The sequence below is a fragment of the Trichoderma harzianum genome (assembly GCF_003025095.1).
Source record: "Trichoderma harzianum CBS 226.95 unplaced genomic scaffold M431scaffold_5, whole genome shotgun sequence".
NCBI lineage: Eukaryota > Fungi > Ascomycota > Sordariomycetes > Hypocreales > Hypocreaceae > Trichoderma > Trichoderma harzianum.
In genome coordinates, this window is record NW_020209253.1 from 2,432,979 (window position 1) to 2,455,619 (window position 22,641).

General features: G+C 50.9%; 8 protein-coding genes across 8 annotated transcripts; 4 read left to right on the forward strand and 4 right to left on the reverse strand.

The window, feature by feature from the left end:
• Window positions 1–1,113: 1,113 nt before the first annotated feature.
• M431DRAFT_84250 (hypothetical protein) lies at window positions 1,114–2,998 on the reverse strand (the record flags this gene model as incomplete). Its single annotated transcript, XM_024923413.1, has 3 exons — window positions 1,114–1,348; window positions 1,406–2,451; window positions 2,522–2,998. 3 exons carry the CDS (start codon window positions 2,996–2,998, stop codon window positions 1,114–1,116), a joined length of 1,758 nt encoding a protein of 585 aa, XP_024775786.1.
• Window positions 2,999–5,707: 2,709 nt separating this feature from the next.
• On the reverse strand, window positions 5,708–5,985 carry M431DRAFT_494543 (hypothetical protein; the record flags this gene model as incomplete). The annotated part of the gene is made up of 2 exons (XM_024917261.1): window positions 5,708–5,804; window positions 5,864–5,985. The coding sequence occupies 2 exons, from the start codon at window positions 5,983–5,985 to the stop codon at window positions 5,708–5,710; spliced, it is 219 nt and encodes a 72-aa protein (XP_024775787.1).
• Window positions 5,986–8,008: 2,023 nt separating this feature from the next.
• On the forward strand, window positions 8,009–9,480 carry M431DRAFT_83197 (hypothetical protein; the record flags this gene model as incomplete). Its single annotated transcript, XM_024923284.1, has 3 exons — window positions 8,009–8,197; window positions 8,259–8,979; window positions 9,071–9,480. The coding sequence occupies 3 exons, from the start codon at window positions 8,009–8,011 to the stop codon at window positions 9,478–9,480; spliced, it is 1,320 nt and encodes a 439-aa protein (XP_024775788.1).
• Window positions 9,481–9,683: 203 nt separating this feature from the next.
• On the reverse strand, window positions 9,684–10,384 carry M431DRAFT_83014 (hypothetical protein; the record flags this gene model as incomplete). Its single annotated transcript, XM_024923257.1, has 2 exons — window positions 9,684–10,282; window positions 10,348–10,384. 2 exons carry the CDS (start codon window positions 10,382–10,384, stop codon window positions 9,684–9,686), a joined length of 636 nt encoding a protein of 211 aa, XP_024775789.1.
• A 430-nt stretch (window positions 10,385–10,814) lies between these two features.
• Window positions 10,815–13,557, forward strand: M431DRAFT_82768 (hypothetical protein; the record flags this gene model as incomplete). The annotated part of the gene is made up of 3 exons (XM_024923213.1): window positions 10,815–10,886; window positions 11,023–12,042; window positions 12,097–13,557. The coding sequence occupies 3 exons, from the start codon at window positions 10,815–10,817 to the stop codon at window positions 13,555–13,557; spliced, it is 2,553 nt and encodes an 850-aa protein (XP_024775790.1).
• Window positions 13,558–13,982: 425 nt separating this feature from the next.
• Window positions 13,983–14,366, reverse strand: M431DRAFT_84003 (hypothetical protein; the record flags this gene model as incomplete). The annotated part of the gene is made up of 2 exons (XM_024923380.1): window positions 13,983–14,105; window positions 14,175–14,366. 2 exons carry the CDS (start codon window positions 14,364–14,366, stop codon window positions 13,983–13,985), a joined length of 315 nt encoding a protein of 104 aa, XP_024775791.1.
• Window positions 14,367–14,967: 601 nt separating this feature from the next.
• M431DRAFT_494548 (hypothetical protein) lies at window positions 14,968–18,859 on the forward strand (the record flags this gene model as incomplete). The annotated part of the gene is made up of 3 exons (XM_024917262.1): window positions 14,968–15,225; window positions 15,288–16,842; window positions 16,905–18,859. 3 exons carry the CDS (start codon window positions 14,968–14,970, stop codon window positions 18,857–18,859), a joined length of 3,768 nt encoding a protein of 1,255 aa, XP_024775792.1.
• A 1,824-nt stretch (window positions 18,860–20,683) lies between these two features.
• M431DRAFT_82401 (hypothetical protein) lies at window positions 20,684–22,620 on the forward strand (the record flags this gene model as incomplete). Its single annotated transcript, XM_024923166.1, has 5 exons — window positions 20,684–20,869; window positions 20,991–21,176; window positions 21,242–21,293; window positions 21,369–21,881; window positions 21,947–22,620. The coding sequence occupies 5 exons, from the start codon at window positions 20,684–20,686 to the stop codon at window positions 22,618–22,620; spliced, it is 1,611 nt and encodes a 536-aa protein (XP_024775793.1).
• Window positions 22,621–22,641: the final 21 nt, after the last annotated feature.

Here is a 22,641-nt window from a genome sequence, read left to right on the forward strand (position 1 = left end):
AGGTATAGGTAGTCTCATGATACCCCATGACTCAACACCACCACTGACGACATCACATCAGACAATTCAGGCATATTCGAGAAAGAGGGGGCAAAACGAAAAACAAAAAAGGGAGTACAACCTTAAAGGTGGAGGCTAATAAAGGGCACTGCCTTATTTTCTGATTCTTTCGTCCCACGCCCGCACCCCTTTTGCCGCGCTTCCGGATTTGTTAATTTGTTCCTGATTATCCAAGCATGACACTACGCTCACTCACACACACGTTTTGTGATATGTAATGACTCGACGCCAAGTGCGGGTTATTCCGATGCTAGCGGCCAAGAGGATTTCTGGGTGGTATCCAAACGACGAAGGTTGGCAGAAAAATTACCCGAGGAGAGAATTGACATGATGGACGAGCAAAACGTTTGGTACCCATTTGTTTACGATGGTTGGATGGATACACCATCAAGTGCTCAATACTATATCGTAGATACTAGTATATCGTAGATTTCGATCCACGAACCTACCATTGTGATTTTTTTCAATGGTTGGTTATTATACACACGGAGAAGGATGGATCGGAGCATATATGCTCCCCAAAGGAAACAAGGCAAAGACCAGTTCTTTTCCATTACTGCCTGCGTGTATGTCCTATAAAGCAAAAGAGAACGAAGCCGTCCATAGTTCAAAAACCTTTCAACTGCAGTCCAGAGCTAACCGTCGTGTAAACTAAACGAGTTGTTGGTACAGGTACGACCCGAGAAGTGCTCTCGAGCCTAGATCGATCCAAATCGATTCGTTCGTGAGAAAGAGCGAAGAGAAAAAGCCAAAATACATCGATTGATTGCAAAGTGTAGAGCGTAATCATTCATAGTAGAGATACAACAACCAGAGTCCCTAATCGTAAAATCAAAAAATAATACCAAAATTATGCTTCAAGAATGACGAGTTGTCCTTTCGTCCTATGTCCATCCAATGCTTGAAAAAGCCCGGGGTCACTGGCCTTGGCCATGCCCCTCTGTTTGCTCAAAACGCCGTAAAATCCATGGATTCTTTGTGTCCTCTTTGCACCCGAAAATCGGTTTTTAACGTACACTTGTGCGCCACTGGAATGCCTGTGATTCTGTTGAATCATGGCATCACGAGATTCGGCTCGGGCTGGCTCTTTTCAAGTGAGATGCCCAGCTTTTCAGCCGAGCAATCAGCCGCCTCTTTGCCCATGTACTTCTTGAGGATGCTGTCGAAATCTCGCTCCGCAACGACTGGTCCACTTCCGGAGCACTTTGCTTTCTTGGTAAGTTCTGAGCACAGGCCGTCTAGATCAAACTCGCCATTCTGAGCCTTGGGGCATGCTTGTAGCCTTTCCCTGGGTACACATATTAGTATATAAACTACACAAAAACTCATACTCGTGGCGACGTACCAAAGCTGGTTACAGCTCATGTTTGACTTTGTAGTGACATCATCGTCCGCGTTTTGCTTTGCATCGATTTCATCAATGAGATTGGTCTTCTTCGGCAGGTTGGGGCTGGCAGCAATGTTATAAGGAGTGAAGAAATCGGCCTCAAGCGAGTCATTAAATAAGTCGTCAAATGTGTTGTTGGTCATGACATTCTCCTGGGGCTCGCGGTAATCGCCAAACAATTGCGGGTCGAACTGGCCGCCATTGTTCTGCTGAACGATCCAATCGAAGCTGTTGTTGCTGAAATCGAGACCCGAAAATTGAGCAAAGGGCCCTTCTGAGGTAGCCATGGAGGGATGCTCCTCGCCAATTGTGGTCATGGTGTCAACGGGCTTGAAACCCATGGGGGACTGGGTGAATGGCTCGGGGGATGTGCCACACGACGAGCTCGCGCCGACGTTGGAATGGGAAGATGCTGATGGGGAGCTTGTGGTGTTGTTCAAGCTGTAGTTGGCCGAGTCAACGCTGGCCCGAGATCCAGTAGCGGCAGAGCTGCTGCTCATAGACGGAGTGTGCATGTTGAACACGCCATTATTAAACTTTGCGAGATCTTCCTTGAACTGCGCATTTCTTGCCGCTTGTTGGGAGACAACTTTGTCCAAGCTCTGGCTTGTAGCAGGGCTAGGGGCCTGTTGGGAACTGGGGCTGATGGGTTGCGACATGGACTTCTGGTGCGACTTGGCAGGGGCGGGGCCAGGCAGGGTTCCAAACTTGGGGAACTCAAACTGGAAGCTCACATCATTGATGTTGTTGATGGCTGCGCTACCAAAGGGCTGGGCACGGGCAGTCTGGACAGATGACTTGGGAGTAGGAATGGAAATCCTCGTCTTGTAGTGGTTGAGCTCCGCGGTGATACGCTCGACTTGAGCACGAAGCATGCTGTTCTCATGGTTGGCGGCTTCCGAAGCCTTCTCCAACTCCTCAACCTTGGTCTCAAGATCCTTGAGATGCTTCTCCTTCCTCTCTCTGAAGGCACGCTGAGCAGCTCGGTTCTGAGCCTTGCGCTTCTGTGGTGGACTTTGTTAGTGGACAAGGATTCGAAGAATATTTAAGGGGAAACAGAAGATTGGAGCGTACCGAAGTTGGCTCTGAAGTGAGCGGCTTACGGCCAGGCTTCTTGGGGACTTTGTCGGAGCCTTCATGCCTCTTGGACTCGTTGCCAGGGCTGGCATCGTCATCCTCATCATCAGGATGGCTCCTCTTTTCGGGGCTGTCAGTTTCAGTCGAATCCGACTTGGCGCTCATAGCACTATCCGGAACATCGCCAATCATGCTGGCTTGAGCTGCATCGTTGGCAAATGAAAAATCAAAACTGGAGTCACCAAAGTCGTAGTCGTAGTTGTCGAGGAAGGGGCTTTCCTGGAATGCAGCGCCGTCAAGGCTCTGAAGCGGATTCGTCTTGAAAGAAGTCGGGGACAGCGAGAGGCCCGTCTTTGCATTCGCCTGCTGCTGCTTGTTCGCGTTGAGAGCCGTGAAGAGAAGATTCTGCTGTTGCGGGGTCAAGAAGAAATTCGGTGGCAATGACGAGCCACTTCCAGAACCGGTTGTCGCCATTTCAGCAAGTGTCGAGAAGAGAATTTATCAATAATAGAAGCCAATCTTGACGATATCACTGCCCTGAGAACAGTAGACAAGAGCACCGGTCTCTCTCAGTCTCTCAGCACGGACTTGTTCGGTTCCCTCCACAGCCGCGGGTGGCGGGGAGATTGATTTGAAATGCCAGACGCTAGGGCGCCAGAGATCCAGGGGAAAAGAAGTCTCGAGAGCAAAAGATGCGACGATGGGGGATACGAGCAGATAAGAATAGATGAAGAATGGCAAAAAAAGGAAATCCCGGATGCACTGCACGTCACGGACAGACGTAGTGGTTATGCCCAGGAGTGTCGTGGTGATGTTTGGTTGGTGCAAGAGAACAACGGCTGGGAGGCAAATGAGAACGTTGGTAGCGGTTCTCCAGCGTCGTTCCTTAGCAGCTGTGGGGCAAGCGGATGGCCAGGGAAAGGGAAGACACTGGCTTTTTTTTGCTGCCTGAGTCAGAAAATTTCTTCTAGGCGCTTCCGTGCGGCCTGGCAGAGAGGCAGTACTGTATCGTTAACGATAAAACGCTGCGCACTGTGGCATGTAGAAAGAGGGGACAGCGAGCATGTGGTGATGCTGGGGAGACGACTCGACTGATGCTGGACAGGATGAGGATGAGGAATCTTGCCGCATTTGTCAGCGGCAGCGCAGGGCGGGGGCAGCGCAGCAAAAGTCGTCCGGCTCTTCAGCCCTTCCAATAGGGTGTCTGGCTAGCGTGCCGCCCGCCCTGCTATTGGCCTGCCATTGGAGCGTTCTCGACGTCCTGCTCGGCCTGACCGCTGTCCGCTCTGCCGCGACGCCTTGGTGTCGGCCCAGAGGCTTGACAGCGCCTGTCGATACAGTATTAGACGCACTGTGTCGCCCGGATGGCTTCCCATCAATGGATCTTGCTTACGGAGCATCTGCGACTTGACCCGGCGGCAATATTAAGACGCTTAATGCGTGCTTCGTGCTGCCATTGACGAGCAAACACCAGGCGATATGTTTCCGCGAGTGCTCCGTCCCCTCGTGTTGACTATATCAGGTCGCCATCCCTATTTGCACGCGTCCCGACGAAATTCCCTCCTCTCTTTTGCTCCCCTTCTCCCCATTTTTGCTTATTCGCCTTCCTTCTCCAAGGGCACGGCCGTCCGTTAGTGCATGATAGCAACATCGCCTGTCGTCCAGCATGAACCGGGGGATATATGTACATACAGCCGACATGCGAGTACCTGGAGTACCTTGGCTACGACACATCTCTTACCGAAACAGGCACTACAGTTGCTGACGACTTCGGTACCTGTCCCGTACTTACGAGTACCCGAATGACCATCGACCACGAAATACAGTGCTAATCGAGCTGTGTCAGCCAGTGCCCCTTCGGCAATTGTGCTGTGTCCGACCGATATCCCCAGCAATGCCGAAAGCCAGGACCTGACAATCACTGTGTCGCCATGTCTCTTTTCTTGTCGAGACCTTCCGTGGCTGCTCCCACCCTCATCCCGATATCCAAGACACAGGCAGACATGGCGAAAGGCGTTCAATCGTCAGCCAACCTGCTCGATTGCCCAGCGGCCCGTCGCCCGATGAGGTGATTTGCCATCTGATGCAGCTAGCGCTGCGCAAAGGACAGACCAAGCCAGATTCCCCCAATAACATGGAAGACCCTTTCTCTTCACGCTGCAACTCTTGTCAGACAGCAGGGGGCCACTAGCCATCGAAAAGGACACAGAAGAAGCAGATACACCGCATGCCCGCTCTTGTTAGCCGCGAAAGCCCGCAGTTCCGCACCTGTATGCTACAATCTCCGGGCGTTGAGTGGGGTTGACGACCAATTAGCGGCTGTCCCGCTTCCGGAAAAAGGACCCTTGGCTTCGTATCCCCGACAATGGAGCATGGAGTAGCATCTCGGGTTTTCTCGATAATACGCCCTTGGGCGCATACGAAGCGCGAAGTATCAATTATTGATGACTTGTTGGCCGCGTGCGTCTCAATGGCTGAGCTCGGCGGTCCTAGCTGTCTCTGATACTACCTAGTATCAAGATCGAGGGGCAATTGAGGCTAGAGTGGAAGTATATCCGAAGGATCACGGAAGAATTCATGCGGCACACTCTTGCCGACGTTCGGCGGTTTTCGTCGAATTCTTACAGTACTCCAAGATTGACGGCGAATGCTACTATTCCCAGCTACCACTATTACCCCGCGGCGAAACAGCCCTACGATTGGCTGGCGAGCTGGATAAGGCTATTGCTCATTTTGAATTTTGGCCAACCTCGCTGGCTGTTATCAGCAGTCGAGTATTTTCCTATATCGTCGCTAGTGTGTGCAACTAACTCGCTCGATACGAAGAATGCGACTAATGGGAGGCGACCTTATGCCCATCTGGATAATCATACGCTGTCGGCAGTTACTCGTTGCATAGCCTAGTGGTTTGAGAGATTTAAAACTTGAGCCATCAGCTGGACTTGGGCGTTGATGATGAAACGAGTGGCAGATTCACGACATTATAGCTTGACGAATTGGACAGATTGCTTCACAACAAAATGGAAGTCAAGACAAAATGGAAGCTACAAGATCATCACCAGTGGACACCAAAGACAACATGTGCGAATTCAAATCATCAATTCCTGCCTAAGGAGGCTATGTATTCCCTTCGCTCTGATCCCTTTCAACGCCTGTGAAGCAATCGAAGCTTCTTATGCCAATCTAGTTGTGCTCAGCCAGCTGCTTGTGAGCCTCGGCCTTGTTGTTGTGGCCAGTCTCGTCGATCTTGTCACCCAGGGCGTCCTTGCCAGCGGACAAACTGCGGATGTGTTAGCGGACCATAACCTAAAGAGTCTCGGAATATTTGCTCCGGCTTACCGAGTGCTAACGTCGACGTTGCTGTCCTTGGCAATCTCCTTGTTGGTCTCCTTGCTGATACCAGAGGCAGCGCCCTGAACGGACTCAGCGACGTAGTTGACGGCTTGCTTAACGGTCTCCATTGTGAATGAGTTGGTTGATCTCGAGATGAGAGATTGTAAGTTGTTGTATATTTGAGAGTTGAGAAAGTGTTGTTGAGTTGTGTGTGTGAGTGTGATGATGCTAAAATCTGTTCCAGAGACGGGATGTCGACGAGGTTTAAATAAACAACGGCGGAGTCGTCCAGGAACATGTAATCCCCTATGAAACCCGCATTCCGATTCATTCTCAACATTTCCATGTCATGAAAACGAGTTCCCTGAAGCCATGATCGTCACTTGTCAGGCACAATCGACACTCAATTGGCAGCGGATCCGGTAGTAAGTGGGCCAAAGTTGGACCATCCACCAATGAGAATGGCAACACATACGTCATTTCGACTGCCCCCGGACAAAGCTTAAATCACATGCACTCCACAATTCCCACTCTGGGCGGGCAATGACGCAAAAACCAAGATGTACAAACCCTCTGGCGATCGCAACATCTTGGCTTTTGAAGGGGATCGAGTTTTGGCCCTCAAGGCAGCCGGTCGATTCACCGTAAACGATGCGGAGAACATGGAGCTTACTAGGGCAATTTAGCTCAGGCCCTGGATCTAGATCTGATTGGGACCTCTCCACAATGCACTATGACGGCATAGATTCGTCAACGAGCACCTTGAGAGTGAGCAAAGGGCAGAGCAACATGTCGATGAATTTGGTAGGTTATTGATGTACAGATGATATTAGTTGGCACAATGGCCATGATAAGCCGTTGTAGGAATTGCGATAACCCAAATGTTGTCGATGCTCTATCTGCCATACACTATCTTTGAGCCCATATAGACGTCTTGCTAAAGCCATCACGAATGCAATCTGTACTCTGTCCGATCCCAGCGAACCATCGCAACTCTAAACACTGGTTGCATCTCGCAGTCGCATTAGCCTCGGGACAAGGGAGACAAAAAACTTGGCACAACAACCGCGGCAACGCGGGCAGGGCAGTGGTATAACAGGTTTCGTGGTCATTTGAGCGGATCAGTACCCTGAATATCCCCTTTTCAGACGTGGCGTAAGACGGCCAGTATCGCTTTCAACTGGCCTTAGCTTCTCCAGTAAATGCAATCACGAGACTTGCCTTGCTGAACCTCTACGCCACGACAAATGGCGTACATCTAAGCCACTTACCTTGTCTTGCTGGGAACTACGGCGCTGCGTAGTATGATATTAGGGAGAACAATGTAGAGAGTGGCCGGGTGTGATATTGACGTTCTACGCCCTGTTCTACGTTTTCTAGGTGAACCGCCAGACAGCTACAGTATAAAATAAAATATTGTTACTACGCTCAATAAGTCGCCTATGAATACTGCTAATGTCCTACCTATGCTAACCCCCGTTACTCCATCACGCCATATGTATCCATTCTGGACAACATTGAACTGATGTCACATGCTCAACAGCAGTTAGTAATAAGGTGTTCCACCTCTCAAGCCGAAGTCATACCACTTTCATATGCTGAGTGCTTGCATATGATTCGGTAAATATTTCCGATTATAGCATCCTTTAGCGCTGCTGCTGTATTTCACTTCATCTCTCAATTATTACCCGTTTGGTATATGACCAGCCCAGCTAGTAGGCAGATAAATGAACAAGCACAGGCCCGCTAAACTGGCAGATGGCTACCCGTACATCCGTTGTAGATGGTGACTTGATGGATGACATAAAACTCAACATTCAATGCAGAAAACATCATGAAATCCATATTCATAGGAAGCTGTTCTAGCAGAAAGTTTGCATATTGACTCTGATCTTGAGACTTACAGGGTAGGACTTCACTGCCCATGATGGTCGTATTAGAGTCTCACGTGATTGCAATGCACTCCCCGCCCACCCCCCTCTGCCGCATCCGTTAGCCTCGTGAACCAGCACCAGCTCAGCTGCTGATGTCCATGTTTATCCCTTGAGAACAGATTCCGGAGCTTCGTACCGGAAACTTCGACAAGGACAGCGAAATCAATATATTCAGGGTTTTTCTCCACGCCGCGGACGTAGCCGGCGCCTACACATTATGGATCTCGCATACGATCATATCCAGGAGGAAGCCTACATCAAGAATACCGAGGAGCCTGGAGAGAGCTCCAAGCAAGAAGATGCGCAGACTTCCCTGAACAGCGATATCCAGGAAGCTTACAAGGCATTCTCCGCAAGCCCGTGGGGCGCCAAGATTGGAGGCTTCTTTGGTAATGTAATCAAGCAGGTATGACAACCGGGCTGCCGCCGTATCACCGCTATTCGTGGCTGAGGCTCATCTGCTGCAGGGCGAATCCGTCTACACCCAAGCTTCCAAGGAGTTTGCAGAGGTCGGCGAAGATGCGCAGAAGGGATTCACCAGTCTGCGAGAAGCTGTCGTAAACAGAACCCGATCGCTTTCTCTCACTACCATCATTCCCGACTTGTCCACCGCCGAGGCCGACGATAGCCAGAGGACCCCGACGAATACAACGGCCCCGGAAGCTGGAGATGGCACTTCTACCCAGGAGTCTGAAACTGTGCTGTCGCGCCTAAGGACTGAGGCTGCAAAGCGCCTAAAGGACTTGCAACAGGCTGAGGATGCCGCCGACGAAGCTCTGCTTAGATTCGGAAGCAATATTCGAGACTTTTTGCGAGATGCGATTAGTGTCGCGCCTCCAGACGAATCAACCGAAGGCAACCAGGTCATGTTTGAGAGCAAAGATGCTCAAGGAAAGCGAGTGATTCATACTTCAAGATTCGAGGCCCAGCTACATGTCATCCACACATCCCCGGAGAGCTTCGCCAAGGACCCGTCCGCCACGGAATACGATCAATGGACCAAGGGCTTTGACATTGATGAGCAGACTGATGAAATCAGCGGTGACTTGGCCAAATACCCCGAGTTACGAGCAACTATGGAGAAGCTAGTGCCGGACCAGATTCCCTACGCCGACTTTTGGAAGAGATACTACTTCTTGCGCCATGGTATTGAGACTGCTGAATCACGACGACGTGATCTTCTGAAAGGTAAGCTGATGCTAATCAGATGCCACTATCTTTGCTTCCTTATATTTATTCTATTTAATAATCATTTCTTGCTGACACACTCTTTTGCTAGCTGCGTCTACTGAAGATGAGGTTGGTTGGGATGATGACTCCGAGGAGGAGGAGGAAGAAGAAGACTCCGAGGAAGACGAAAAGTCCACAAAGCCTACACCAACCGATAAATCTACCGCTGCCGATGCCAAGGGAAAGAAACCCGAGTCTATTGCTTCATCAACCACGATCCAGGCCAAAGACACGAAGCCTGCTGAGTCCAGGAAATCTAATGATGAAAAATCCGAGGCGGAGACTGATGCCAGCTATGATGTTGTTGGAGCGGCTTCAGGAAAGACGAGCCAGCTACCTAGCCAGACACCAAACAGCCCAAAGGAGCCCAAGAAGAAAGGAGAGAAGCATGGTAGTGACGAGGACAGCGACGATGATAGCGAAGGCGACGATGACGACAGCGACGAGGACTGGGAGTAAATTTGTCCCACGTGTGCTCTGTGCGTCTGCGGGTATAATTTGTTTCTTAGAGCTTGGGCACTTTGGCGTTTGGAATTGCTGTCGCCTCTTCGGGAAGTCGAGTCGTCACGGCGCTGTGTACTTGTGTGTTTTGGATCATGCCAGTCGGGATGTGCTCCCCACAGCGGTAGCTTGCTCCTCTCATGTTTTCTGCTACTCGAGGTCTACCTCTTCTTCTTGGTGACCTTGATGAAGCCGTCCTCGTCAATTTCAGGGGCAGGTTTTTCCTTGGCAACAGGTGCCAGGGGTGGCGCCTCGTCCATATCTACATCGCCTTCGTTGTCTTCATCGTCCTCGCCACTGTCGCCAGACTCCCAGTCGGTATCCTGGTCCTCATCCTCGGCTTTCTTGAACATCTGATCCACCTTGGCACCCTTCTTATTCGCGAATCGCTCGCTCAACGTCTTGACCTCGTCATTGAATTCGCCAATGGCGCACTCGGCTCGCGCCTTGATAATGGATCTGGCAACTTCAAGAGCAGAATCATCATCTGTGTTGACCTCGAACTCGTCAATCATAACTTGCAGCAGCACCGTCTCGACGTCCTCCATATCCGGTTCATCGGCGGCGCTGATGATGTTTGCAGGCGCTCCGGGCTGCGCATCGGTGAATTCAGGAAACAGATCGACGACGGCGCCAGCAAACCAGTCTCGCTTGTCTGCAGAGTCGGGTCCTCCCCAGTTGTTCTGCACCGCGAGAGTCAAGGCCGGCCATAGGTGGAGGGCGCATGCCACTGCTTGTTCGAAGTTGGACTGCCGGAGTGCTGTATTATGCAGAGTTAATAAAGCAATGTCCCAAGGCCTGATTAATGCCCTTGCTCCCACTTACCCGCCGGCGGCAACTGCGCTGCCTCTGTAGATGCCATGATGCTGATGCTGGCCTTGAATGTATTAAGCGGGGATATGGAGGGGCTCAAATTCAAACGGCCTCCAGTCTGCACAAAATTTTTGGTGTTTTTTTTTTTCATTCCCACCCGCGAATTCTGTGCTAGATTGCCTGTGCACTGACCACTAGCATAGCTCCCCGCGCTAGTACTAATGTAGTAACATACTTTTTCCAACCGACATTCGAGGATTGGGAGCCAAGATCATCCCTTGCCATATGAAGCATGACATCATGGGGGCCCCTGATGCCAATATCAAGATGCTTTGACCTCTGCCCTTTTTATGCCGGTGTGTCGGTGTTCGTATCTTCCCGTCTCTTAATTAGACCGCGCTGTCCCTTTTATACTCGTATTCTCTATAAACCAGCGATCCGCACGAATCGATGGGACCTGGAGGACAAACGAGATCGCCATGAACAGGCTTAACACGACGTCGGTTTCTCTGGCCGTAACGCCAACGGTGGTCACCACCTTGTTTTCGCACGTATGTAAAACCTAATGGCGACGGGTCTGATATTGCTGGTGTTTGATTTCAAGGAGAAGAAGGGGATCCTTTTGGATTTCTTCTCAACGAGTACAATTGTGCTAACTCGTGCTCTGTTTGGGCGGGATGTTTGTAGTACCTGAACAAGAAGAACCTGAAAGAGCACCCAACCACGCATCTGTCGTACGACGAGGGGCTGCACCTTATTCGATCGTTCCTCGAGTATGCCTCTCAACACACTGTCGAAGAGATCCAGGGATTCACGGCCCAATGGGTCCCGCACCCGCAATGGGTCAAGCTGGAGAGCGTGACCATTCCCGACGAACACCTCGGCCGAGCAGCAGAATTAATCGAGGGAGAGCTGGGACCTGACGGCATCCGCCAGGTTGGCGGCAGGAAATGGTGGCACTGGCGAGGTCCGAAGGGTCCTTTGGAGGCCGAGTGGATTGAGATGCGGGCGGATGCCAATGAGCGGAAGAAGAATAACGAGCCGCTGCGTCGTGTGATGCTTTATGTACACGGAGGTGCTTATTATTTTGGGAGCGTCTATGAGCATCGTTACCAATTACAACGCCACGCGAGAAAGCTAAAAGCTAGAGTCTTTGCACCGCGGTATCGCCTGGCTCCTCAATTTCCGTTTCCATGTGGCCTTCAGGACTGTGTGGCAGCTTATTTATATCTGCTGACAATCCAAGACCCGAGCACAATCATCTTTGCTGGAGACTCGGCTGGTGGTGGTATGGTAACGTCCATGCTGTGCCTTCTTCGAGACCAAGGCATTCCATTGCCCGCCGGGGGCATCCTCATTAGCCCTTGGGTTGACTTGACGCATTCGTTTCCCAGCGTTGCCCTTGAGACACCGCTGGATTACATACCACAGTCAGGGTTTCACCATAAGCCATCCAGGGCGTGGCCGCCGCCCAATGACGACGATGTGAAGATGCTCAAGGAAGAGGCGGACAAGCGCAAGAAGAGTGATAAGAAAAAAGCTCCGTCTACGGCCGAGCTAGAGCAGAAGCAGCAGGATCCCGTGGTCCCGATAGTTGATGGCGAAGCCGGCGTTCATATCGATAGTGCTGGCGTTCACGCTGAGACGGAAAAGTTTTTGACCGTTACAATCGATGGAGAGCTGATCACCATGAAAGACCAGATTCAAGTGAGTTCCAATTTGTTCACCGTTCGGTTGGAAATGGAGCCTAACCTCTGCCAGATGTATACAACAAATGCTCTTCTATCGCACCCGTTGGTGAGCCCCGTCAAGCAGCCGACGCTTGGTGGGCTGCCACCTCTTCTGATTACTGTCGGAGGTGGCGAGCTTCTTCGTGATGAACAGATTTACTTGGCTCACAAGTGCGCGAACCCGACAAAATACGCACCTCCAGATGCGGACTTGACAGATCACGGAAGGAGATTGCTTGCTAAGTACAAGCCTACTTATGTGCAGCTTCAAGTGTGGGACGATCTGTGCCACGTTGCTCCGACTCTGAGCTTTACAAGCCCTGCCAAGTACATGTACAGGTCGATTGCGCAGTTTGGAGCCTGGGCCCTAGCGCGTGCTCAGAACAGAGATATTGAGATTATGGATGACGATGCGATTTCCGTCATTACGAGCTCTGGCTCTGATACAGAAGCTGGAGGGCAGGAAGAACAAGACCAGAACAAAGACAAAGAGCCAACGGATGAATTAACCCCATCAGAGGTTGGAAGAGCAGGAGATCCACTTCCACCATTCAAGAATTATATGATTCGACAGCGCATAGCTCGGAATGGCGCCATTTTGCCTCTTCCCCTGGAAACAGATCTGCCTGGATGCAACATGAAGCCTGAAGAGATTGGAATCATCAAAGAAGGCCCTGTTAGAAAGTGGCTAGAAACCAAGTGCACATGGGACAACAAATACTCTAGTGCTAAAGCCAAAACGCATAAAAAGATTATTAAAGAGATGATCGTTGGTTATAAGGATTTTGGTCCGGATGAGCGTCCGCCGCCTACCGCACTGGCTGGGCGAATACCCCTGGGCACCGAGTTACAGCCAGGAAAGAGAAAGAAGAGTTTCGGCCTGGCCATTTGGTCTCTGTGGGGATCAAAGCATGACGAGATGACGGTGGAGAGAGAGCAGAAGGCTAACTACGAGCCCGAGATGCAAGCCGTTACTCCGGAGTTGACTAACGAGGTTCCGTTGGACTCCGCAGGCGAGAAACGTGGACATAGCCGCAGGCCTTCTCGTCAGCGGATTGTGCGAGATGAGCATCAGACTGGCAGCGAAGAGACGGAGGGGGAAACTGTTGTGGAGCAATTGATCGCCATGCGCCGAGAGCAGGAGGCAGCCCACGATGGCCTCCTCAGCCCGGACTATTCGCCTGACACGGGCGTGGCTGGAAAGAGGCCGTTTCTCGACGGCATCGCCTTGCCGTTCAGCATTAAGAATGATGCGGAAACGGCGAGCATGATTACGCTCAATTCAGCAATGACGCCTGGGTCGCGACCTATGAGCCCGTCGCCCGGACCAGCATATGTTGGTGTGACGGACTCAAAGACAGACCTGGTTGAGGAGAAACCCGCTGCTAATGGGGTGGCTGAAGACAATGAGAAGGTCGAAGCAGAGCGTCCGGGCATTGAGACTTTTGTGACGGCTCAAGAAGACTTGCCGCAGGTCAAGATAGAGATGTGAAAGAGATGGGAGATGTGAGTAATTTCGTCAAGAGAAGGGAATAATGGAAGAAGAATGGGGGCGAGAAAGCAAGTCAGTCAACCAGCGAGCAAACATATACCTAGTGATATCCTGGCCACATCAATAGTGGCGCGCTCTTTATTTTACTTAAATTTGATTTTGGATTTCTTTTTACTCTCGCCTTCTCTTTCCCTTTTGTATGGTGTATGTTTAGATACCGTAACTAATCATACATGGCCGTGATGGTATCCTTTTCTCTCCCTCCCCATTCACTGTTTGACTCCATCATACATGGTGGTGGTACAATGTTCGTAGGGTGTATATATACAGCTTCAGCAGAATACCCTTGACTTCTGCTGTAGATTTATTCGTAGATGTGCCCTTCTTTCTCCGTCTTGTAGTATCGTATGATTCATAGAAGACACTTAATCAACGCCGTTATACCGCTTCCACTGCTCGACGTAAAAGTAAGGATCTTGAGGACCCTTGCTCAAACCCTTGTAATCACCAGGCTCGGAACGAACTTCTCTGCTCACAAACGGAGTGAGCTGCAAACAAACCACAATGTTAGTCTCTCTTTCTGCCAATTGCCCGCTTTGGTGTGTTCTTTTTCGTACCTTGGACTCGCTGAGGTTCTGGGGCACGACGTATGTGCGCACTTTGCTCCATTCGATCAGGTATCCTCCGTACTTGGTGTGCCGACCCATGGAGCCCGTTCGGTTGCCCTTGTAGAAGCCGCGGCCGACGTCCTTTGTTGTGAGCTTGAGGTGGCGGTATTTGCCCACGCTGAGGATTTGCGTGGGTCTCATGGTTGCGGATTAAAGGCGAGGAGCCGGAAGGTGAAGAATGCGAAGTTGCGCTGCCGAGCTGGTGGGTTTGTGGTTGGAGATTGTCTGGTGAATTGAGAGGTTGTTTTGCATCATTCTATTGCATCTTGAATTTTTGGGTAGAGGGTGCGCTTGTTCGGCTTCCGGCGTTCTTCCGGCGCCGGTTCGTTTTGTGCCGCCCAGCAGTGAGCTCTAACGCTGGCCGCTAATGGCAGGTCTACAGAGTTGTCACCTTCTGAGCTTCATATGCTGCGAGCTTGTGCTTGTACCATTTCATGGAGGTTTCACAGGTCGAAATGTACACTCGATTGATTATTTAATTGTTATTTTATGAATATCTCCTCCTATTATTTTTACCTCAGCGTTTGCTAGAGAAAGCCTCAGAGATACCTTCGTTTACAAGGTTGCAAGGTGGGCTGCTTTGCGCTGCAACGAGGGGCAGCTTTTGCTCTTGAGTGATGCTAACGCTGCTCCACCACCTCCAAGCAAGTGAAACCAGTTGCGCAATTCCGATCTGAATGCGAAGCTCCTCGGCACGAAACAGACGCCTGGCCTATGTCTTCTCGACGCCGAACTAATCACCATGGATGGCTACCCTTTGGGAAGCCTCGATCATAATGTGCCGCTGATTGTGGTGTCGGGGTTGAGTTCGGATCCGCCAGACCAGCCTGCCAAGGCCAAAGGCCAGGGCGTCCTTCTTCGGTCTGATCTGCCGCCTCTCGAGGGAAAGGAAGCGAACTTTTTGGAATCGTACTTTGAAGAGGTGGACGAGCGCGGGAAATCATGGACTGTGGTCACGAGGGAAGAGCACTACAGGCTTCGTGTCAAGACCGTCGGCAGGGTAAGACGAGTTTGCAATGGGAGCCGAGCCGGTTGCGCAGCGCATTTCTGATATGAATATAGACTTTTGTCCTTCCATCTCGACGAGCGACGCTGCCTGAGACTATCGAGCCGTTGACGACCGCCCCGATTCTACACTCGCCCTTCTCGCCGCTCAGCCCTTCGTCGGCTCTGTACCCTGATGGACTGATGAATGCGCAGTGGATCAAGAAGCACCAGGAAGAAATACCCAGCATATTCGTGTGCTTCCATACCTTGACTAGCGATTCGAAGATTGCTGTACAGCAAGACAATCGGTTAAAGTCTGCTCTCAACGGTATGAGAGCGACTTTGGTGGAATCGGGATACAAGACACGCCTGGTTGTTATCATTCTCGGCGATGCAGAGGCTAAGGCTAATCTGACTGCCGAAATTATACAAGATCGACTGGAGGGTGTTCGAAGGGGAACTGGGTTAGACCCTAAATCGATTTTCTATATTCCTCCCCAGGAATCGCCGTCGGAATTGAGGAGGGTGATGGATAGTATTTTCGCTCTGCTATATAACACGGCCATCGAATATTATCGAGACCTCGGGAGACATGCTAGGAAGAAGAGATCCCGAGGAATCGTTCCGCAGCCGACGTTACCGCCTACTTCTGGAACATCGCAGACACTGTCGTTGCCGGATTGGAATTTCCGCTATGATTTCAAGTCTGCCATTTTCGCCGAGTTTCGCCAAGAAATTGACGCAGCGATTCGATCTTTTGAGCAGGCGTATGAGATCTTGCTTGGTCAAGATGTGCTCGATATCATCCCCAGCTGGAGCCCCCGCTGGAACGAGGCACGACTTCTGGCCGATATCATATCTATTCGCTGTCTACGGTTGCATTTGTGGATGGGGCAGACGAGCCTGGCAGTTAGGAGATGGCAGTCTCACCGTGACCGCATCAGCGACTTTGTTGACCGCCGAGGAAGAGGCACCAATAATTATGGCTGGCAAGCTTGGGAATCTCGGTGGGCAATGGTGATGGCTAACATGATTGAGATGGTCGAAGTTCCGGGCTTAGGGCCTTCAACCATGACGATTTTCCTTCAGCCAGAGAAGGCTCTCTTTGGAGAGCGATTGCAGCCCTGGGAATTGTTGCATCATACGGGCTATTGGTATCGGATAGCAGCGCGCCACCTTGGAGCTCGCAGGACATTAGCCCATAGGATACCTGACGATGACAGAGGAGCGCCGGACGCTTCGCCCGCGTCAAGGGTGGCGAGCAAGGCCATCCGCTACGATACATATATGTGTCCTCCGCCTCACGAGGAATATCCGTTGAACGGAAACGGAATCAATCATGCACAACTAATGATAGACTGTCTTCTCAACGCAAGGGGGCAGTTTCAAGCGCGGAAGCAGCACCGAATTGCGGCAGAGATATCTCTAGAGTGCGCGAGAGAAATGGCGACATTGGGGAGCTGGAATGAAGTGTTGGCCATGCTTAGACCGTTGTGGGAAGACAAATCTTTCCGCTCCGAATGGTGGTTGGACATCTCTGAAGATATCCTATGGGTGATGAGGCGAGCGGCGGCGGAAACTGGGCGGGCGGATATTGTGGTCGCAATTGACTGGGAACTAATGAATGAGCGTAAGTTTGATTTGATGCCGTTGATACATGTGCTTGGAGCTAAGCTAATACTTGACATTCAGGGTTTACTCCTAGAAAAAAATGGCACTATGATCTTGCCAAGTCATTAGATGGGGTATCGTCGACATCTAGACCATTCATTACCATTTCGGATGACGTAGCCTCATCTTTTATATCAACATCTTTTGCTTTCCGCTCCAAAGAGGGCCGGGCTGGTGAGACATGCTTGGCCCAGCTGTCGCTAAAGTCTGAAGCGCTTCAAGCAGCTGCGCCAGTTACTTTGTCTTCAATCCGGGTCGAGTTCGAGGGACACCTTAAACCGATCACACTTATACACGACTCTGACTTGCCGACGAATTCTTCCGAAACTCCTGTTTCCGTAACCCTCGTAGCTTTGACGGAGCAACTTGGGGGAGATGCCAAGGAAAGTGATGAAAGTGAAAAGGAGGACAAAAATGATGGAGACGGAGACGAAGACAAGGCAAAGGACGAAGACGAAGTCGAAGTCGAAGACAAGGACGATGAAAAGGAGGGTCAATTGACTGGCAAATGCGATCTTACGCTTAGACCTGGCCACAGACAGGTTTTTGAGATGAACATACCCTTGCGAGAACCAGGGCAGGCGTCGGCATCTCGCGTAGTTTTGACTTACAAAACTGATACCTTTGAGTTGGATTACATGCTGTCATTGTCAGAATCAGGCAAAGTCACAGGATGGTTCGTTCAAGGCGCGACAAAACCACGGCTGTCGAGACCCGACGGGCACATTTTACATATACAACCAAGGCCTCCCAAGATGAAACTGAGGCCGGTAGAGCCCCTCGGCCAGTTCTATGCTAATGAGCCGATTCCCCTGCGGATTGGCTTATACAACGAAGAGGATGACTCCGCCAATGTGAAATTGGACATTCGCATTGTTGGAAAGGTTATTCCTCGGTTCCGAGTGGACGCTGGCGAACATAAACGAGAGGTAGACGCTGCCGAAGAAGAGTCGCAAGTGACGGGGCTCGCTCTTGGTCACATAGCCAGCTCTTCGTCGTTGGAGTTGTCGATCCATCTCGACCCAGCGCCAGCGCCTACAGCGTACGAAATACAGATTCGGGCGGATTACCACTTGGAATCAGACGCTGCAACACCGATCGTCCAAGTGTTGCCGATTCACCTTAATATCGTGAACGCGTTTGAAGCAAATTACGATTTGATGCCGCGGCTTCATCCAGATCCCTGGCCAAGCCTGTTCGATTATGAAGACCTGCAAGATGTGTCTGATGGCGATGTTGTTCAGGCCAGGGGTCTTGCGCAACAATGGTGTTTGGTTTGTCACTATGCATCATTCGCTACAGAAGATTTGGACGTAGTTGGTCTGGATTTAGCCGTTACGGCTGTGACGCCTGGCGGACGGTGCCAGGTCGTGAACCAGCCCGAACTCTCAGCAGATGGCATGATTGTGGCTCCAAAGACGATGTATGAAGCTCGATTTGGTCTGGTGGCGCAGAAGATTACGTTGGACGACAGGCATCCCGTCGCAATCGACTTGGCGTTTGTAGTCCGCTGGCGACGACGACGGCAATTAGCAGATGGCGAGAGCAATTCGATCAATGTCACGACGATGACGGTTGGGCAGTACATGGTTCTTGGGACAGAGCCCAGAGTATTGGCATCGGTGCTTCACAGCTCGCAGGAGCAGGCAGGCTTGGTTCGACTCGATATCACGATTGAAAACCCATCCAGCCATTTCTTGACATTCGGATTGGTAATGGAACCAAGCGATGCGTTTGCTTTCTCTGGATCGAAGCAGACGACGGTGCATCTCCTCCCAATGTCAAGGCGTACCAAGACGTATCGCCTGCTGCCGCTTGCACGAGGCGTCTACATACGGCCGGGATTGGTAGTGAGGGACAAGTATTTCCAGAAGGTGTTGAGAGTTATTCCAACAGAGGGGATGAAGATTGACAAGGACGGGCTGCTGGTATGGGTTCCTCCAGCGCCAGAGGCAGAAGAGAAGGCAGAGGGATAGGTACCCGAGGAATACGCAAATGCAATACGCAGAATCTCCAGCATTGATTTTGTCTAGACTAGATAGGGGAAAATGATTTCACGCCGTCTGACTCCAAACTGCCCGCCCCCTTTGTCTGAGAGTAGATGTAGGCTGGAAGTTGGCCTAGCGGACAGCCGTGAGGAAATAGCCGTGACGCGGGGATAATAAAACAGCGACAGCAAAATCCGGCATCTTATCAATCATCTGGCTCGGCCACGTACTCGCGCACAACGAATGAATAGCGAAGTGGTTGGGGGCGCGGACAATGTGCGGTTCCTTGTTCCAATCTGATGCCGATAAACGCGGAACTTAGACAAGACCGAGAAGGTGTGCCTGAGATCTAAGATTGGGGGGGAAGTTGGGCTAAGCTTTTGCGGGTGGAGATGCGGTTCCTTGTAAGAATGTGGGTTCTGGGCCTTTTTAGCGGGTTGTAGGATCTGAGGAGCGTGAATGTACGCGTATGTATGTATGGATGGATTTTGGGAAAGGATTTTAGTACATGAAGTTGTAAGTGAGCTGTAGGTTTGGTATATTGATCCTTCTGTTTGATGTTACATCTTTGTTGTATGATGCATTTGCTGTTACACCGGGAGACTCAACACCAACCCTTCAAGATCGTGTCTTGATTTCCAACGTATAATAACTAACGCTCCCTCTTCCTCTCCCCTGGTCCATACCAGCGGCAGCTAGTTTATTCTCCCGTAGAGAAAACCTTCGCACACCACACACCCCTCAATCCAATCTGTTCGATCCTCGGACATCGGTCAAGCTCCAAGTCCGCGTCTTACTACCACGTTTCCCAGGGTCAGCTGGGCTCTTGCGGCCACTAAGCTGCTTCAGGCGTCATTCGCCCTTTGAGTCATGAGCAGGATTTGCTAACTAAAAAAGCTGTAGTTGGTGATTGGTTCGGGGCGGCACGAAAGGTTAAAAAAACAATAGAGCACGCCTAAAAAAATCATTTATGCTTTAATTTCCGTGTAAGGGGAGGAAGGATTGCAGGAGAGTGGAGTTATGCTTTGTCATTGATTGATTTTTCTAAGAGGCTTGGAAGAAGGGAGGGTTTATTGTATCGTGAAGCAGTTCGCCACGTCTTTTCTTTGTGGGGATGAGAGGGGCGTGTGAGTGTGTCTTGCTGTCTGCCGCATTGGATGGAGTGAGTTTTCCGGATTTAATTAACGGCTTGGTAAATTCTTTTTCTTTTGCTCTTGTTTGTACTAGTCTTTCTCGGTAAATGGCACTGGACTCTAGTGTGCATCTCATGGGCTTGAGTCATTCCGATGGCCGAGACGGTTTTTACGGTGAATGATGAGACGATGGTTTTGTTGTTAGGGTGTGTGTGGGTTTGATTTGATGTGATGCGACTGTTTGGTATAAGGCTGAAAAGGTGTACCACATTCTTGATTTTCGTATTTCCTTTATTATCTACCCTCTGCACCTTGCATTGGCCAGGGAAGTGAGACGAAAGAAGGATAACACGCAGCCGATCGAGAGAGGCTGAAGCGCTAGCAGTGATCGGTTTTCAGCCTAGATCGCCTCTTCAGCTCCTTTTGTTGGAGGACTTTAAAAAAAACTAACAGGGAGCCAACCTCATTTTCTTTTTCTCAGTCTTTCTCACACAAGTCCCGTTGTTTCATACAGAGCGGGTCAAAGATGTCTTCAGCATCACCAACTCCGCGTCTTTCATCAGACAAGACAGAGCGCGGCTCGTTGCCGCCGCCTGTGAACCACGACAACGACGATGTCGAAAAGGAAATCGCCGTGACGGGAGAAGACGTGACGCAGCAGGAAAAGGACGGAGGCGTCATGGAAGATGTCACCAAGACTACCACGACGGCGACGAACCCTGCAGACAACTATCCCAAGGGACTGAAGCTCGTTTCCATCGTCTTCGCCTTGTGCATGGCTATTTTCCTGGTTGCGCTGGATCAGACGATTATTGCGCCTGCGTTGGGGACTATTACTGCGAGGTTTCAGAGTGTGAAGGATATTGTGAGTGCATCCCTTTTTCTTCGGCTATTTTCTTCCACTATTGTCGTTGAGATATGACATCAATTGTTCCTTTTGCATGTTGTTGTTGTTGTTGTTACAAAATAACTGACTCTTTAATCAGGGCTGGTATGGCTCTGCCTATCTTCTCACCACCACGGCCCTGCAGCCAATGTATGGTGCCATATACAAATACTTCAACGTCAAATGGACCTATCTCGCCGCCATCTTCATCTTTGAAATCGGCAGTTTGCTCTCGGCTGTAGCGCCTTCATCCAAGGCACTCATTGTTGGACGAGCCATTGCAGGAGTAAGTTTCCTTTCGAATCACATGTTATAGTAGCTTAATATCAAGGTGCTGACTGAGACGGCCAGATTGGAACGGCGGGCTTGTTCTCTGGCTCCATCGTCATCATCTCTCTATCAAGTATGGTTCCTAATCAAACTCCCTTTCCGTCGTCAGCATAAAATAGCAGCTTGCTAAACTGGATTGTTTCTGTAGTGCCTCTCGACAAGCGTCCCCTTGCCTTTGGTCTCATCGGTGGCATGTGGGGAATCGCCTCCGTCGCCGGTCCTCTTCTCGGCGGTGCTTTCACCGAAAACGTCTCCTGGAGATGGTGCTTCTACATCAACCTCCCCATCGGTGGCCTCGCCATGCTCATTGTCGTCCTCATCCTGCACGTCAACCGCAACTCGGAAGATACGCTCAACATGACCGTCTTAGCCCGCATTCTCGAGATCGACATCCTGGGCACGGCCATCTTCATTCCCGCCATTGTGTGTCTTCTGTTGGCTCTGCAATGGGGCGGCTCGGAATATGCTTGGAGCAATTCAAAGATTATCGGCCTCTTTGTCGGCTTTGGCCTCATGATTGCAATCTTCATTGGGATCCAGTTCTGGAAGGGCGACAAGGGAACTCTTCCGCCGCGCATGTTCAAGGACCGCAATGTGCTCCCCGCCATGCTCTTCAGCCTGTTTTTCGGCGCTGGCTTCTTCCCTCTTGTCTACTATCTTTGTGAGTTGTCTCCCTACAACGTAAACGATAGTGACCCAAACAAATTGTGCTAACCGAGTCAACAGCCCTCTACTTCCAAGCCATCCAGGGGGTCAGTGCCGTCACGGCCGGTATCAAGATCTTGCCGCTGCTCCTTTCTACTGTGCTCATCTCAGTCCTCTCGGGTGGCCTCATCTCGGTCATTGGTTACTACAACTACATCATCATTCCATGCATGATTCTGTATACCGTCGGAACGGGCCTGCTTACGACTCTCGACGTCCACAGCCCGCTCAAGGAGTGGTTTGGCTACCAGGTCATTGCCGGCTTGGGCATCGGAGCTGGTTTCCAGACTGCCGTTTTGGTTGTGCAGACGGTCCTCACCCAGGAATGGGTTCCTATCGGCACTGCCTGTGTCCAGTTTTTCCAGGTCCTGGGTGGTGCAGTTTTTGTTGCTGTTGCCCAGACTCTCTTCCAGAACGGACTCATCGACCAGCTTGAAAAGGACAACCTCGGTATCGACCCTCAGCTCTTCATCAACAGCGGCGCTTCTGAGATCAAATCCGTGCTTGCAGGGATCAACCGCCTTGATGCATTTGACGCTGTCCTGAAGGCATACATGCTGGGTTTGCGCCATACCTACTACATTTCCGTTGCTTGTGCCGGATGCGCATTCCTGTGCTGCCTGGCATTCGAATGGAGATCTGTCAAGAAGGGCGTGGACGGTAAGAAGACTGAGATGGCACCGGCCATGGTATAATTACCCGGCTGAAGTTACCAC